Source organism: Hyperoodon ampullatus (genome assembly GCF_949752795.1).
Source record: "Hyperoodon ampullatus genome assembly, chromosome: 11".
Lineage (NCBI taxonomy): Eukaryota > Metazoa > Chordata > Mammalia > Artiodactyla > Ziphiidae > Hyperoodon > Hyperoodon ampullatus.
In genome coordinates, this window is record NC_136924.1 from 85,447,047 (window position 1) to 85,463,351 (window position 16,305).

General features: G+C 37.3%; 1 protein-coding gene across 11 annotated transcripts in view; it reads left to right on the forward strand.

Moving 5' to 3' along the window:
- Nucleotides 1–16,305, forward strand: part of ABCC9 (ATP binding cassette subfamily C member 9) — a gene marked incomplete at both ends in the record, with an annotated part of 138,976 nt that overhangs the window by 62,302 nt on the left and 60,369 nt on the right. For 7 of the 11 annotated variants that reach the window (XM_079716026.1, XM_079716030.1, XM_079716034.1 and 4 more), the window contains 4 exons: nucleotides 6,778–6,816; nucleotides 8,272–8,373; nucleotides 10,540–10,624; nucleotides 11,964–12,044. In XM_079716026.1, the coding sequence (XP_079572152.1) occupies nucleotides 6,778–6,816; nucleotides 8,272–8,373; nucleotides 10,540–10,624; nucleotides 11,964–12,044 (307 nt within the window). The remainder of the gene's footprint in view (nucleotides 1–6,777; nucleotides 6,817–8,271; nucleotides 8,374–10,539; nucleotides 10,625–11,963; nucleotides 12,045–16,305) is intronic. The other 4 variants (XM_079716032.1, XM_079716033.1, XM_079716036.1 and 1 more) reach the window with 2 other exon arrangements.

The window sequence follows — 16,305 nt, forward strand, 5'->3', positions numbered from 1 at the left end:
TGGGTGGGAGAGAAGGCACTGTTGCTTATCCAGGATAGACCGACATGGGTAGAACTTGGTACACAAAGACCCTTATACATAGATGCCTCCTTGGCAATTGCTACGTTTGACCTAGTCTGACATGCAGTAGCCCCAGAAGTGAAAGGAGAGAGAGATGAAGGAGGCACTGAAAAAGTCTCCAAACTTGTCAGAATGCCAGGGTTCTTGCCCCTGCATCTGGGTGTGCTCTGTATTTGTTGAAAAGCAAATGTCCTGCCTGACTGAAGTTGTCCTTTCCTAGTTGTCATGATAAATAATAATTCCTACTGACATCTTAGGAACTAGGACTAAATAAAACTCTTTACCTGATGGATGGTTCCAATGAGGGAGTCCAGAATGTGTGATAATTGTGGTAGTCATGTGAGACATAGCTGCCAAACCAAACATCTTTGGTTTCCCTTTCTTTTTCTTCCACCTTGCCCATGCCATCAGCCATTCTGTCAGACCCCATCTGTCATGATGTTCTATTTGCTAATGTCTTGGTGCCAATTTGCTAATTGGCTTTATAACAGTGGCTGAGTTACTCTAGGACTGGCGAATTAAGGGGTTACTCCTTTTCATGTGATGTTGCCTGGCATGAAATGGTGATAACATGAGTCAGCTTTCCCGGATCAGACATGATATAGCATATTTGTGCCCACGTCTAGCTCCCCTTCTTCCAAATATTGTTCCTGATTTAAGCTTGCAAAAGTCACTCTTTCCCATTCCGTAAGGTACCAACCATGAACTTGGAAGTTGCTAGAATACCAAGTTTAACTTTTACTCTTGAAGGAAAATACACACAAAATCCTGCATGTGGAAGTGAAATTGGATGCCATTTTCCAGAAGGGGATTTTCCATTTGACCTCCTCGCTTTCTCGCTTGCCTTCATCACTGTTCACTGCCACATCGAATGGTGGACGGTGGGTCTACAGACATGGAACCGGTGATTTTCATGTAGTCAAATAAGATCTGATGTTGGAATTTGGAGCTAACTCTATTTATTTATTTATTTATTTATTTATTTAGGAAGAGAAGAAAATAGCCTTCCTCAATTGAATTTGATTAAACATATTGTTAAGTGAAAAGTTTGGAGAGGTGGCCTCTAGAAGTTAAGGGGTACATTACTCATGGAAAATGAAAGAGAATAATTTTTTAATTTGTTCATGGGAAATGACTAGCTACAAATGGATCTATATCTACCTTTTCTTTCTTCCTCTGAAACTAGTATATGTGATTTAACTTTCACTCTTAAAGGAAAATATATCTAAATCCTGCAAGAGGAGGACTTCAGAAGTGAAGATCTTCCATATGCTGTTTTGCCTTTTGCATGACATTACTACATGAATTAACCCTTCTTTCTGATAGAAGTCTTTAATTTCTTGCCCTCCTCATTCCATGATCCTCCATTTAATTTAATTTAATTTTATTTTATTTTTAAAGATTTTTTTGATGTGGACCATTTTTAAAGTCTTTATTGAATTTGTTACAGTATTGCCTCTGTTTTATGTTTTGGTGTTTTGGCCACAGGGCATGTGGGATCTTAGCTCCCTGACCAGGGATCGAACTCTCACCCACTGCATTGGAAGGTGAAGTCTTAACTACTGGACCACCAGGGAGTTCCCATGATCCTCTATTTTTAAAAAAAGGTCTTTCCTATCTCATAAACAACGGGTGTGTTTCTCCTTTTAAAAGAAGAATCTACCCACATTTAACCTCCTTGTTCTCATCATGACTGCCTAAATGCTCAATTGTCATAATTTGTTCTCAATCGTGCTTAACTTCTCCATAGCTTTTGAAACTGTTCACCACGGATGACTCCTTGAAACCAACTCCTTTCTTGGTTTCCATGATACTTTTACTTATTCATTTGTTTAATATGTGTATTGGACACCTGTAACATGCATATCATTGTATTCATTGTTGGGGGTAGATAATTGAACAAGGGAAACCAGCCCCCTATTCTCATGAAGCATAGCGTTCAGCAGGAAAGGCCATGAGAAAGTAAGAAAGTAGTTTCAAAATTATTTGGTTAAATTTTTTAAATATCAGGAAGAAAAAGTACAGGGTTTTATAAAAACAAATCATAGGTGACCTGAGTTGAGTTTGTGGGATCAACAAGGTTTATTTAGGGGGGAGGCATACATGAATGATCCTTGAACTTACATTTTAAGAATAAGCCAAAATTGGGCTTCCCTGGTGGCGCAGTGGTTGAGAGTACACCTGCCGATGCAGGGGACACGGGTTCGTGCCCCGGTCCGGGAAGATCCCACATGCCGTGGAGCGGCTGGGCCCGTGAGTCATGGCCGCTGAGCCTGCGTGTCCAGAGCCTGTGCTCCACAACAGGAGAGGCCACAACAGCGAGAGGCCTGCGTACCGCAAAAAAAAAAAAAAAAAAAAAAAAAAAAAAAAAAAAAGAATAAGCCAAAATTAATTAGTTAAATAGTAAGGAGCTGCAATACAAGTGGAGATGGAAGGTGAGGAAGAATAGAAGAATATACAGTGTACTGTAGGATCCCCTTCCTTTATTTATATCTTTGACTTCAGTTTTCTCTCTAAGTACTAATGACGCACCAGTGTACGTTTCTGGCCAAGAACCTTCTTCTGAAAACCTAATAGCTCTTCCAAAAAGTCTTATACAAGCTGCAAATTGAACACATCCAAACTGAGCTCATGTTTCCAAAACCTGCTTCTCCACCTGTATCCTGGAAGGGTTGTGTTCTCACCCCCTGAAATCAATTGGTAGGAGCCCAAGTCAGAGCTCAAGGATTCAACCTAGATTCTTCTTTCTCTATCGCCTGCAAAATCCAACCAATCATTTTTCTTATGTCTGTTCTTGCATTTTTGTATCTATTTTAATTTTCCTGGTTCAGGTACTTAATCACATTTGTGATCACTCCCTCACCTTTCTTTACACTGTTGTGAGATTTACCTTTTGACATGAAAATCTAATTACTTTCTTCTTGCTTATAATTATTTTCTTGACTGGCCAAAGCGGAGAAGAAATATTCTAGACACCTTTGCATAAAAGGGCCTTTCCCGATGTGGTCCCTATCTAACTTCCTAAGTGCTTATCCTGCCATTCCACCCACCCTTTCCATTGTGTTCCAGTAACACTGGACTGCAGGTAGCTTTCAAATACACATACCTCCTCTGTAATGCCCTCTCCCAGGTTGGTGGCCTCACTCTTTTTTTCTGGTGTCAACTCTGATGTTGTATCTTTGACAAAATCTTCTCTAATTTTCCCAGGTGGATTGAAATGTACCTTCTCTTCTGGTCCTTCTGCACTTTGTTCAAATAAATAATGTGGGCTGGTCTCCTTCCTAGACTGAGACACCCTCAAGCCAAGCATGTTGTCTTTTGCTTTTCATCTACTTCACATCTAACCCAGACCTGGGCTCTTTCCATTTCTTTTTGTAGACACACAGGACTGTCCTCTCTCTCTCTCTCTCGCTCTCTCTCTCTCTCTTTCTCTATCTCTCTCTCTTTCCATCTCCATCCCTGTTATCTTCCTAATCTCAGCCCACAGCCCCTTTCAACTACCACTCTCTCACCTTCTTTTTGTAGATAAAAAGGCCTTTCCTGGGACTTCCCTGGTGGTCCAGTGGGTAAGACTTCATGCTCCCAATGCAGTGGACCCAGGTTTGATCCCTGGTTGGGGAACTAGATCCTGCACGCATGCCGCAACTAAGAATCTGCATGCCCCAACTAAGACCTGGTGCAGCCAACATAAATAAATATTTTAAATAAATTAATAAAGGTCTTTCCTCTTTCCCTCCAGTTCCTTTTATTCTCCTCTCACGTCAGTCTACTGCAGTCTCATGTCTACCTCTGCCACTCCACTGAAACTATTCTTATCCAGTCCATCAGTGCCATCCTAGTTATTAAATTCACTGTGCACTTTAAAAAAATTTATTTATTTTTTATTGGAGTATAATTGCTTTACAGTGTTGTGTTAGTTTCTGCTGTACAACAAAGTGAATCAGCTATATGTACACCTATATCCCCTCCCTCTTGGACCTCCCTCCCAGCCCCCCCATCCCACCTATCTAGGTCATCACAGAGCACCAAGCTGAGCTCCCTGTGCTATACAGCAGGTTCCCGCTAGCTATCTAGTTTATGCATGGTAGTGTATGTGTGTCATTCCTAATCTCCCAATTTGTCCCACCCTCCCCTTCCCCCTTTGACCTCCTGTCCACTTGACATTGTTGCCCATACCTTTCTTCTTCAGAAGGTTTCCTTGCTTAGTTTCCAGTGAAACTCACAGTCAAGTTTTCCTCTTAGAACTTTTGCCTGCTCCTCTCAATCCCTTCTGCAGATGTCTCTTCCTTGGCCATTTGTTAAATAGTGATGTTTTTCAAGGTTCCGTCTTTGTCCCCTTCTTTTCTGCCTCTCTCTATATTTGCTGGGCCATCACATAGCTTCCCATGATTTTAGTTTCCTCTATCTACTCCTGCTGCTTTGTTCACTTCGTTGTGGTAAGCTAGCATTGTTGAAGTCATTTATTGGCTTTTCACTAGTAAAGGAAGGAATCCAAAGTCCTTGGGATCTAAGGCATATATTATGAAGGAAAATCATCCCAAAGGCTTCATTTGTTTACCAGATCTCTCTCCTGAGCTTCAAATTCTGCTTTCTGGCCATGGTCATTCTGACATCCCTTAGGTATCTCAGACAGAATGTGTCTGATTCTGAATTTTATATCTTCCCCCACCATATGCATTTCCTCATCTGTGTCCCCTGTCTGTCACTCCTTCCTCCCTTCCATCCCTTCCCATCTTGTCAATCACATAATCCTAGGTATCTTTGAACGTGTCCACTTCTCTTCATTCATTCACCATCACCCAAAGTCAGGGCACTGCCTTCTCATCTCCAGTATCTGACAGCCTTCAAGGCTCTCTGTATTACCTCCCATCTTCCTCCAATTTATTTGTTACTTTCTGCAACTGGAGTGATATTTATAAACTGAACGTGTTATCTCTTTCTTGTTTAAATTCTTTTAGTGTTTTCTGTGGCTCTGTGGAAAAGTTCAAACTCTGTAAAACGGTTTATGAGCTCCTTTGCTACGGCTGTTCACCACTTGTTTTCAAAATTCATACTTTTCTTCTCTCACCATTGACACCCACATTTCAGAAATGGTAAATTTATATCAGCTCCTTGTATGACCAGGATACTTTAAGGTCATCCAATATGTATTTTATTTGGTCTGAAATATTCTTCACCTTTTCTCCATCTAGCCCCCTCTTATCCCTCTGGCATCAACTCCTCTATTTACCCTGGTTTGCCAAAGGTGGATTGGGTGTCCTTCATCTGTGCTCTAATATCACCTTTTGCTTCACCTGTCATGGTGTTTATTCTCTTGTCACGCTCCCACCAAACAGAAAGCAACATGAAAGAAGGAATGACTTTTCTTTGTTTACTGTATCTCTAGTATTTTGGCACTAGGGGGTGATCAATAAATATTTTTCAATTGATATTAAATACATATAGTTGGAGTTAATTAATAGTAATTGAAAAAAATTGGTGACTTCCAAATTCATATCTCCAGTTCGGGCTGACATTTTCAAGTGTCTGATGGGCATTTCCACCTGGATGGCCGATAGGAAAATCAATTCATTAATTTCTGTCATACACCTGCTCTTCCTCATCTGTTTTTTCTCTTCCTCAGATTAAATGAAACCATTGAGTTCATTTATTGTTTTTTTACCACTAAAAATAATAAAATAAAATCCAAAATTTTTGCCATCTAAAGCATATTGTGTGGAAAATATCACTTGGGAAATTGTGCATTTCATTATTTTTATGAGCAACTTAAATCAGAGAATAATCATTATTGAGAGGGAAGTTTTAGTCTGAGATTGTTTTTCCATACCTCTATTAACCACCCCATGATGTCATCAGAAATGTGCAGTTGTGAAAATCTTATCATTAGAAACTCTAAGCCAAACATCACCAAGTAATGTACTTAGGTACATTTTCTCCACAAAAGCATATGATGCTTTCCAAAGTGAAATAGGATCTATTCTTGGAGTTCTTGTAGACTTTAATTATGTGTGTGGTTTTTGAATTCAGAATGATGGAGTTCAACTAAAATATTAAAATTTAGAATAATAAAAAAATAGGTCCTTGGGTGTTTTTTTCCCCAATGAAATAGATATAACTAAATTTAATTAGCCAAACACCTTGTTTTACATATATAATATCAATCAGTAATTAATTATACCCAAATGTTGCAGTGTGACCATGCATTGTGCGTGTCCATCTTTCTTACCAGTTCCTTAAGGGCCAGGCTGTGTCTAAACCCTTCAAGTTTAGAGAGCAAAAAGTATTTCTTGTTATGCCTTAGGGTAACTGATTAGGAATTTAGATAGATTAAATTCAAATATTAAAGGTAAGGAGCGCTTGGAAACATCAAATTCTTGTATAAACTAGGAAACTGTTCTGCAAAGTTTACCTAAATCTACACAGGTAGTTGGAGCAGAGATGGGGCTAGAACATGTCCATTGTATGAACTCAAATTATATATGAAGGAGAACAGTGCTGTCCTTCTTTTGGAAGCTTACTAAGTAATTATTTCCTCACTGATGAAGATGTAAAAGAAGACAGTCATTTATCTGGTTTGTCTTTAGGACTCATATCAAAAACTATTTGGGAAATGTAGCTATTTTATATATTCAATGTTTATCTTTTACCTGATATGTACACTCATTCATTCTATATTTATATTTCATAATTAATGAACATTGTTTGCCACACTTGCAGTGTAAATGAATCTGAACCTTCTTTTGAAGCAACCAGAAGGTATTATTTCTATTTTAATCTGCGTTTAATAAGAGTAACTTCCTTCATCAGACTTTACCTGATACTCCATCTCTTACTCCTAGTCATTTTATTCATTCTGATAACGCACAAAGTCATTTATTAAAATGCGCTAGCAATATTTCCAGTAGCAGTAGTTCCCAACATTTGGAGGCTGCTAAAAGAACTAATTTGCCAAACAAAATGGCCCATTGTGTCAACTGTTATCTTCTCCATGAGTCACATGGGTCTCAACTTTGGCTGAAACTCAAATGTTCTTAGCGAACTGGATTTGGAATTTCATAAAATAAAATTGCATAAGAATTAATATGTATATTGTGTACGAGTTAAAATGTGATGGGATCTGCTTCTAAGCTGGAGCTGGAGAGCCAAGTGCTTCATCCATTAAAAACAAAAAACAAAACAAAACAAAAAAACCTTAAAGGACCCGGGGCAGGGAGGGGGGAAACAGACATGCCAGAGGTTGGGAACCACTGTTTTACCACACAGATGGTTTTCTAAGAGACTGCTAGCACACTATATATTATCATGCCTTCTAAACTCCTAAAACATAATGTTTCAGGATGATCTCTGAGCATTTCTTACTTTTTTCTCTTAACTTTATTCTCTTTTAACCTTAATTCCTTAATTAATACTTACAGACCATAAACTAACTGTGGAAGTGTGAATTTTAAGTTGACCCCTTCCCTACCCCAATCTCATCATCTTCTGTATCTTCAACTCACATGCATTTTCCTAATTATTGCAAATTAAAATCTGATGTATAGACATCTGGTAGAATTTGCAAGCCAAAAAAATGGGGGACAGGGAGGAGGCTATCATTTTTTAAAAATAAACTATTTCAATATGTATTGAAATATGTGGTTTTTAAATGTGTAGTTTCGTTATTGAAATGGACTCCTCAAGATCACTCTTTGTTTTGAAATATTTATATTATCTATTAATATTATCTATTACTTTAAAATATGTTCATGCAATTAAGCCACAAACACATACTATAATTACAGTATTAATTCACATCTTTTTAAAGATATTCATATAAAATTCAGAGTTATGTAAAATGCTTGTAATATAAAGTAAAATATCCGTGGCTATTAGAGAGTTAATTGCTATATATCTTTAAATTATTTTTAAAATTATAGTCATTTAAAAAAATAACATTTTAATTAATAGTTCATACCATAAAATACTTCTTTAGCATACCAAAATAAAATTTGCACCTTGTGTGTTGTTTTAATTAAGTTCTCATCCCTTTAATTTAGTGGAATATTTAACCATTAATTAATAAGGTTGATGGTGGTTAAAATGTTCTCTTTTAGAAGTTCCCCATTTCTGTCTTTGAGATATTTTATCAACTTTCATTTTTCTTTGTTATACTAAAATACAGATTCAGCACAGCACCCTTGCTGTGTTTTGTTTTTCTTTTCCATTTTCCAGTAGGAACAGGTATTCTGTGGCTTACGCAGCTCAAAAGCCTTGGCTATTAAATGCTACAGTGGAAGAAAATATTACCTTTGGAAGTCCTTTCAACAAACAGAGGTAATTTTGAATGTATGAAATTTAGAACTCAAATGAGCAACTATTTCTAATTCCTATCTTTGGTTCACGGTTTCTGGAGTCTTTTTGTTTTAAATTTTTATGGGATTATAGTTGATTTACAATGTTGTGTTAGTTTCAGGTGTACAGCAAAGTGAACCAGTTATACATATACATATATCCACTCTTTTTTAGATTCTTTTCCCACATAGGCCATTACAGAGTACTGAGTAGAGTTCCCTGTGCTATAGAGCAGGTTCTTATTAGTTATCTGTTTTACATATAGTAGAGTGTATATGTCAATCCCAGTCTCCCAATTTATCCCCCCACCCTTATCCCCTGGTTCTGGAGTCTTTGTATCGGGACTTCCTTTCTTCTCTGTTTGCCCTGCATCCATCCTCATCACCTGGTCTATTAAGTCGACTCTTGTAAGAGAAGCCTCGTTGGAAGTTTCAGCCCATCCTATACAATTATTGAGAAGAATTTGTACACCAAAAATAAACAGCCGAAACCGAAGTGTGTATGTATGTGTGCGGAGGGGGTGGGCATGGTGCTGAGGTTGTTGGTAAACAGAAGAAAAATCTCAGTAAGGAGCAGAAGAAGGGTTAACCGTGGACAGAAGAAAAGGAATACGGGATCTGAGGGGTCTGGTTACTCGGAGCAGCCAGAATACGTCCTCTTTCAGTCATCTTTTAAACACGCGCTGGAGTGTACAAAGGCAAGACCCTTTCCTTAAGCCACCTGCATGAGGGGTAGGGAGTGTCCTAAGACCCTGAGCTGGGTTCTGAATGTTAAGGAAAATTAGGTCTGGGGAGAAGCATGAGGAAGGGGGAAGGGAGAGGAAAGTGGGGGAGGAAAAACTCAAATTACATGGGATTGTTTGGGGCCTGGGAACAAACCAGACAGGGATCTGTGTGTATTGATGGCAGCAAACTAGATTGTAAAGGAAGGCTGAGATGAGACAGTCAAGTGCCTTAAAAGCCAGCCGGATATAAATCTGACATTCTCAGGAGGCACAGCAAGTGTCAGAAAGGGGACTAGCAAAGTAAATGTGATCTGGCAGTGTCATAAGAGATTTATGTGGGATGAATCTGTATTAGGAGCAAAAAGACATTTAGAAGTTTGTTGAGATAATGATCCAGGCATGCTGTGTTTGTTGCCTGCACTTGGCAGTGACTGTAGAAATGGAAGAAGAAGAGATGGTTGACAGAAAAGCATTCTAGAATAAGAATGGACAAAATAAGAGCAGGGGGAAGAAAAGGGAAGAATCAAGAATGACTTGAATATTTTAAGACCAGGTGATTGAGAAAATGAAACCATGGATATTTTCCCTAGCACTCCCAGTGCCCATGCTTCCCTGTATTTCCAGTCCGTCCAATTTCCAGATCCAGCCTTAGGTCAACTTGAGTACATCAGTCCTCATCGTCTTCCGTTTTCTCCTCCCTTTCAGCATCATGATTGTGGACACAGATTCCCCACCTATAACCCATGCTTTAGCCCCAGTGAGCCTCCTCTTATCCCTCACATGCACCGTGAACTTGTTCACCTTCCTGCAGTTCCTTAAGCCTCCCTTCCCTCATTTTCATTCCTGGCAAATTACAGCTCATCTTTCTGGATACACCTTACAACTCGCCCCCTCTCAAAGACGTCACTAATTTCTCAGAGCAGTCGGTCATTTCTTCCTGTGTATTCTAGGAGCACTTTATACCTACCCATCTATAATATTCAGTACCTAACAAGGTACATTTTTATTATATGGTTCTATGTCAATCTTCTGCTCCATTTAATAGTTTTTTTTTAAAAAAAATTTTAACCACTTTTTTCACTGAAGTATAATTTACAATGTTGTGTTAGTTTCAGGTATACAGCAAAGTGATTTAGTTGTACTTATTTATATCTATTCTTTTTCAAATTCTTTTCCATTATACGTTATTACAAGACATTGAATATAGTTCCCTCTGCTATACAGTAGATCCTTGTTAATAGTTTTATAAAAGTGGGAACAAATATCTATTTATCTTTGTATCTACAAGCCTAGTGTAGAGGCTAGTATATACTAAATTGTTCAATAAGTGTTTTATTTCAGCTTCCAAGACATTGGACCTGGGACTTAGTTTATGGGCAGTATATTAATAGTGATCTAAAAACTCAAAATATTTTCTCCCAAAGGTACAAAGCTGTCACAGATGCCTGTTCTCTTCAGCCGGATATTGACTTACTACCATTCGGAGACCAAACTGAAATTGGAGAGAGGGTAAGCTATGTGTATGTAGTTTAATTAAACAATGAACACAAATCTAGAAAAGTCTTCTGGTTGTCTTTAACCTTTCATGGAGCATGAAAAATCTGAGAGCTCTGGAATTATGTGTTTTCTGAGTGACAAGTTCTGGGAACAGGAGCACAGGAGTTCTTGATGCCACGCCTCTTAGGTATTTGTTGACTAACCTAAGGACTCCTGTGCTTACGTACTCCTGTGCTAGCATACACTTCACATTTTGCTAGCTGCTTGAGAGTTTTCAAGGGAAGGGAATCAGTCCCTGACTTTGATCAAATGTATTTTTACTTATTTGGAGTTTACTTTAAATTGGTTTGGAAACTGAGATTGCTTCTGACAACTTCTTCCACTCTTGTCAACATCCATTTATTCCAGTTAAAAGGTTCTTTTTCCTTTGTGTAAACAGGTTTTACATTGGCGTCATACTGTTCTGTGACTAGCTGAAAAAATATTTATACCTGTATGTAATCATTTATAACAATGTTGGCTAAAATTTTTGACTCTTATAGGCGGCAAGTACTGGGCAAAAGGCTTTATGAGCATTATTTACTTTTACAGCAAATCTGTTATATGGGTGTTTTGTTATCAGTGTATTGCAGCCAAGAAGACCAAGGCTGAGAAAGGTTAAGGAACTTGCCCAGTCAGAGTCATTGGTGCAGGTGGGATTGGTCCAACTCTGTAGTCTGTGTTATTCATGTCTGTTCTTTATTGTAACCTAGTAGAGTGCTTAAGACATGACCTGGACTTCTCTGAGTCTTCATTTCCATGTGGGGAATAATGCCTCCACATTGAAATTGCTCTGACGAATAATAGAAATAAGGAATGGAAAGCCATTCACACCAGCCTGGCGCATACTAAATGCTCAATAAATACTAGTTTTTCAAATTTTTATAATCAGTACTTGATTATAAAAGCATATTGCTGTGTAGTTCTGTTGAACAAAACTTGTAATATCGAATTTAAGAGGCATGTGTTCAGTATACTACAGACACAATTCATGAAACTAGAAACAATTTGGGGATTACTTGCATCTTCAGCACTCACCTTGGTTTATGGTTATTAATGCTTTGGTGCAGCAGAGTTCTCTATCAGAGTGAAAAGAGGATTAATGTTATCAGTCAGAAATTACCTTAATATAATTCATGTATTGACCACTAAACAGCTTGCATTTTATCTTACTAATGTTATCACAATTTAATTAATAAATTACCATTAATTGAAGATTCTTTTAGAGAAGTTTGTATTTTAAAGGGATTTTTTTATCAACAGATCATCTACTAATATAAAAGGTGGATGTTTATGGATATTTCTTCTCTAGGGCATCAACTTGAGTGGGGGTCAGAGGCAAAGAATCTGTGTGGCCCGAGCTCTCTATCAAAATACCAACATTGTCTTCTTGGTAAGAATATGGCCTTTTCATTTCTTTCTATTTCATTTTTCCCTCTAGACAAATGAGTCTTTAAAGAGACAAGTCAAATAACTCAAGGAAAGACAGTTTAACTTGTGAAATTACAGAGAATTAAGGGGAGACAGATCCTCCGAGTACAAATCAAATCAACATCAAGATGAGAGTTGGGGGATCCAGAGGGACTGAGGTGCCGAAATGGTTACTTATATGAGTTTTTAAACCATGAGGATCATTAGTGAAAGAGTATGGATGGTGCTGGATGAACTGGACAGGATCATAGGTCTTCTCATTTATATTTGCTAGCAAAAAAAGAGGGGCTGGAAAATATACTCTTGGTGGACATAGGGGTTAGTAAGTATGCAACTCAGGCTGTGGATAAGATATATCTGTGAAGCTTCCTGAAATTATTCTTAGAAATCTTGATACTAGCCTAGACCACTGAATCATAATCTATAAAGGCAGAGTTTAGAATCTGTATCTTAAAAAAGCTCCATAGATGATTGTCTTGTATTTATATCCTGGGTTGATAACTTGCTTCTACCTATGGATCCACAAATAAAATTCGATGATTATGTTGATTATGAATTTGCTCTAGTTTGGTTTCTCCAGAAGGATGTAGCCAAAATAACTTAGCTTACAAATAGACAGTGTATATTAGAGACCAGCAGCCTATGTAAATACATCCTTCCCCTGCTTTCTCCTTCTGTGCAGTTATTAATCATTTATAAATCTGGTTCTCCAACCTCCTTTAGAGTTTTCACTCCATCTAAAATCGAATATCTTCAGATTTCATGGAGTTTTCCACTAAATTTGGATCCATTACTGGGGATGGGAGTAGAATTTGGACATAGTGGTGGAAGTGCACTTCAGGTTAATGTCCCTAAGAATACCTGTCCCCCAAATGTTACAGAAAACACCACCATAAAAGCTATACCAGTATCTAGCAGTAACCTACGTAATTATAAATCCTTTTCATAATGGGTGGACCCGCAACTAGGAATGACTTCTTGAACTTTGAGATCAAGTAATGATTGAACCACCTGAGGACCAAGTGACTTGGAAATCTGAAAGAGACAGAGGTTCTCTGAATGTAGTATTCTACTCCATTTCATTCCACTGCCTTCAATTTAATGACCCTTACTTCAGTTGTAGAATCATGGGATTCAAAGAAGTCATAGTGCTAACACTGTGGATTCCCAGCCATTCATTATAGAATTGCTTTTTGTATCATCTCTAACAGCTTCTTGATGACTCTCTCTGAAGACAGATTGCTTATCTTTGAGGCATCCTTTCCTTGTTGGTCGTGTGTGGGTTGCCATAACAAATTGCCATAATTGGTGGTTTACACAATACAAATTTATTACCCTATAGTTCTGTAGGTTAGATATCCGACATGGGTCTCACACAGCTGAGATCAGAGTGTCTGCAGGGCTGTGTTCCCTTCTGGAGGCTACCGGGTAGAAAAGGCTTCCTTGCCTTTGCCAGCTCTAGAGGTTGCCCTCATTCCTTGGCTCACAGCGGCCTTCCTTCATCTTCAAAGCCAGCATCTCTGACCATTTTTACTACTCACTTCTCCCTCTCTTCACATCTGGGGAAGTTCTCTGCTTTCAAGGATTCATGTAATTAGTTTAGACCCATCAGGATAATCTTCCCATCTCAAGGTCTTTAATCTAAATCATATAGACATACCTTGGAGATATTGCAGGTTTGGTTCCAGATCATCATAATAAAGCGAGCATCACAGTAAAGTGTGAGTCATGTGATTTTTGGGTTTCCAAGTGCATACAAAAGTTTTGTTTACTATACTGTAATCTCGTAAGTGTGCAATAGCATTATGTCTAAAAAAACAATGTACATACCTTAATTAAAAAATACATCATTGATAAAACATGCTACCCATCATCTGAGCCTTCAGTAAGTGATAATCTTCTTGCAATAGTAACATCAAAGATCCTTGACCATAGATCACTGTAACATAATAATAATGAAAAAGTTTGAAAGTATTGTGAGAATTACCAAAATGTGACACAAAGACACGAGGTGAGCAAATGCTGTTGGAGAAATAGCGCCGATAGACTTGCTAGATGCAGGGTTGCCACAACTCTTCAATTTGTAAAAATACGCAACTCTGTAAAGCACAATAAAGTGAAGTGCAATCAAACGAGGTATGAGTGTATCTGCAAAGTCCCATTTGCGATTAAGGTAACATAGTCACAAGTTCTGAGAATTAGAACATGGACATCTTTGGGGACCATTATTCTGCCTGCTGCAGATAGCTTTCATTATTGGAAAGTTATTATGTGATTGAAATCTGCTTCTGTGTATTTTCCATTAATTGATTCCCATTCTGCTTCTGCAGCAGCAAATATATTTCTTTTATATAGCCAAAGTTCAATATTTTATTGTCATTACTTGCCTTAATTTACTTTTTTCTAGGCTAAGCAAGCTTAATATTTTTAATTCTTTGACAATAATATAATTTTAATAACTTTTTTTTTTACCTTTTCTTAATTCTGGATGTAATAGTGTTTGTCAGGGTCCCTTTGAAAAAGCGTGTTCTAGATGCACTCTGATTAAATCACATAATCTTAAAACTAATAGATCTTATGATCTAAATATTATAGTTTCTTAATTGTAGCCTAAAATTGAATAACGTTTTAGCAGCAACAGAATACTGTTGATGTGTTTTAACAATTTCCCCCAAATGAAAATATCTTACACTTCCATTGTTTAAAAATTCACAAAGCACTTTGAATCTCAGTATTATCTCATTTGATTCTTATGACTGTGCTGCTAGGGTAGATGGTATCCTCATGTGAAGTGAGGAAACTTATACATAGAAAGGTCAAGTGCCTTACTCAAGGAATAATGACTAGTGAGTGATACAGTCTGGGCTAGAACTCCATGTCTTTTGAGTACTGTTTTTCTGATCAGCTAAGATTCTCTGGTATTTTTTTAAAAGTTTTACTCTCAAGTTACTACCTGTGTTGTCTTTTTCTTTCCTTTCCCTCTCTCCCTCCCTCTCTCTCTCCTTCCTTCCATCCTTCTTCCTTTCCATCCATCAGTGGTTAGTGAATGTCATCAGTGCCGTCTTATGTGCTGGGTAAAGGAAACAAGGTTTTCTCCTTTGTTATTCCTATCTTTAAGGATCTTACTTGTACAAATAATCAGTTAAGGTTTTACATTTTGCTCTGATCTCTAGTTAACCTTTATCAAATTAGCCTTTACGCTGTATCAAAGTCATGTGAAACATCTTGATTATATATCAAACATATTAGTTATTTTTAAAGCTTTGTAGCATCTATAAATGTGCTGTATCAGTGAATATATTTTTAAGAGGTTATTTCCAAAAATGTGTCCATAAAGAGTATACTACTAAAACATATTCATTGAATACAGGAAAGACTATATTAGTGAGAACCATATATATGTATATAAAAATAAATAATATATTACTGAAAATGAAGAATTGACCATTCACTGATTTGGCCATTTGTCAAATTGTCTTGCACTCTTTAAAGAAAGTATCTCCCCAGAATGTTAATACACAAACTGAATCGTGAGAAATGATCAGCAATCCATCAACTCTAGATTATTATTAAGTTATATAAAAGGTTACATTTTACTGCAACACCAAGGTGCCACATAATGAAGCCATGATGCCACATAATGAAGCCATATACATGATAGCAATCATTATTAAGGGCTTTTTATAACCTACTCATGATTCTAAATACTTTATGTACATGAACTCACTTCATCCTCACAATAACCCTATTAGGTTTGATATTGTTATTATTAATGTTACCTTTATTTATGCAATGATAATGTTGAGGCTTTGAGGGATAATTTATCCAAGGTCACACAGATAGTATAGTGAAGCAAGGATACAAACCCAGGTGATCTAATTCCATAGCCTGTGTCCTTAACCACTGCACTCTTCCTCGTTAAGAGATTCCTGGAAGTCACTAAATTCTCACTGTGGTGCTTTAAAGGGTTTAGCACAGTTAATCACCACAGCTTTATTTATAAGAAAATAATAATAAAATAATGCTTTTAAAATATTTTACAGAGACTTTTACAACATTATTTGATCTTTGCAGCAAACCTGTGTGCTCTCTGACAGGTCTCTTTATTATACCCATTTTACAGATGAAGTGACTGAGTTTGAAAAATTGCCCAGTGTCAGAGATCTACTCTGTTAACTACTTTCAAATATGCAATACAGTATTATTAACTATAGTCGTAGTGC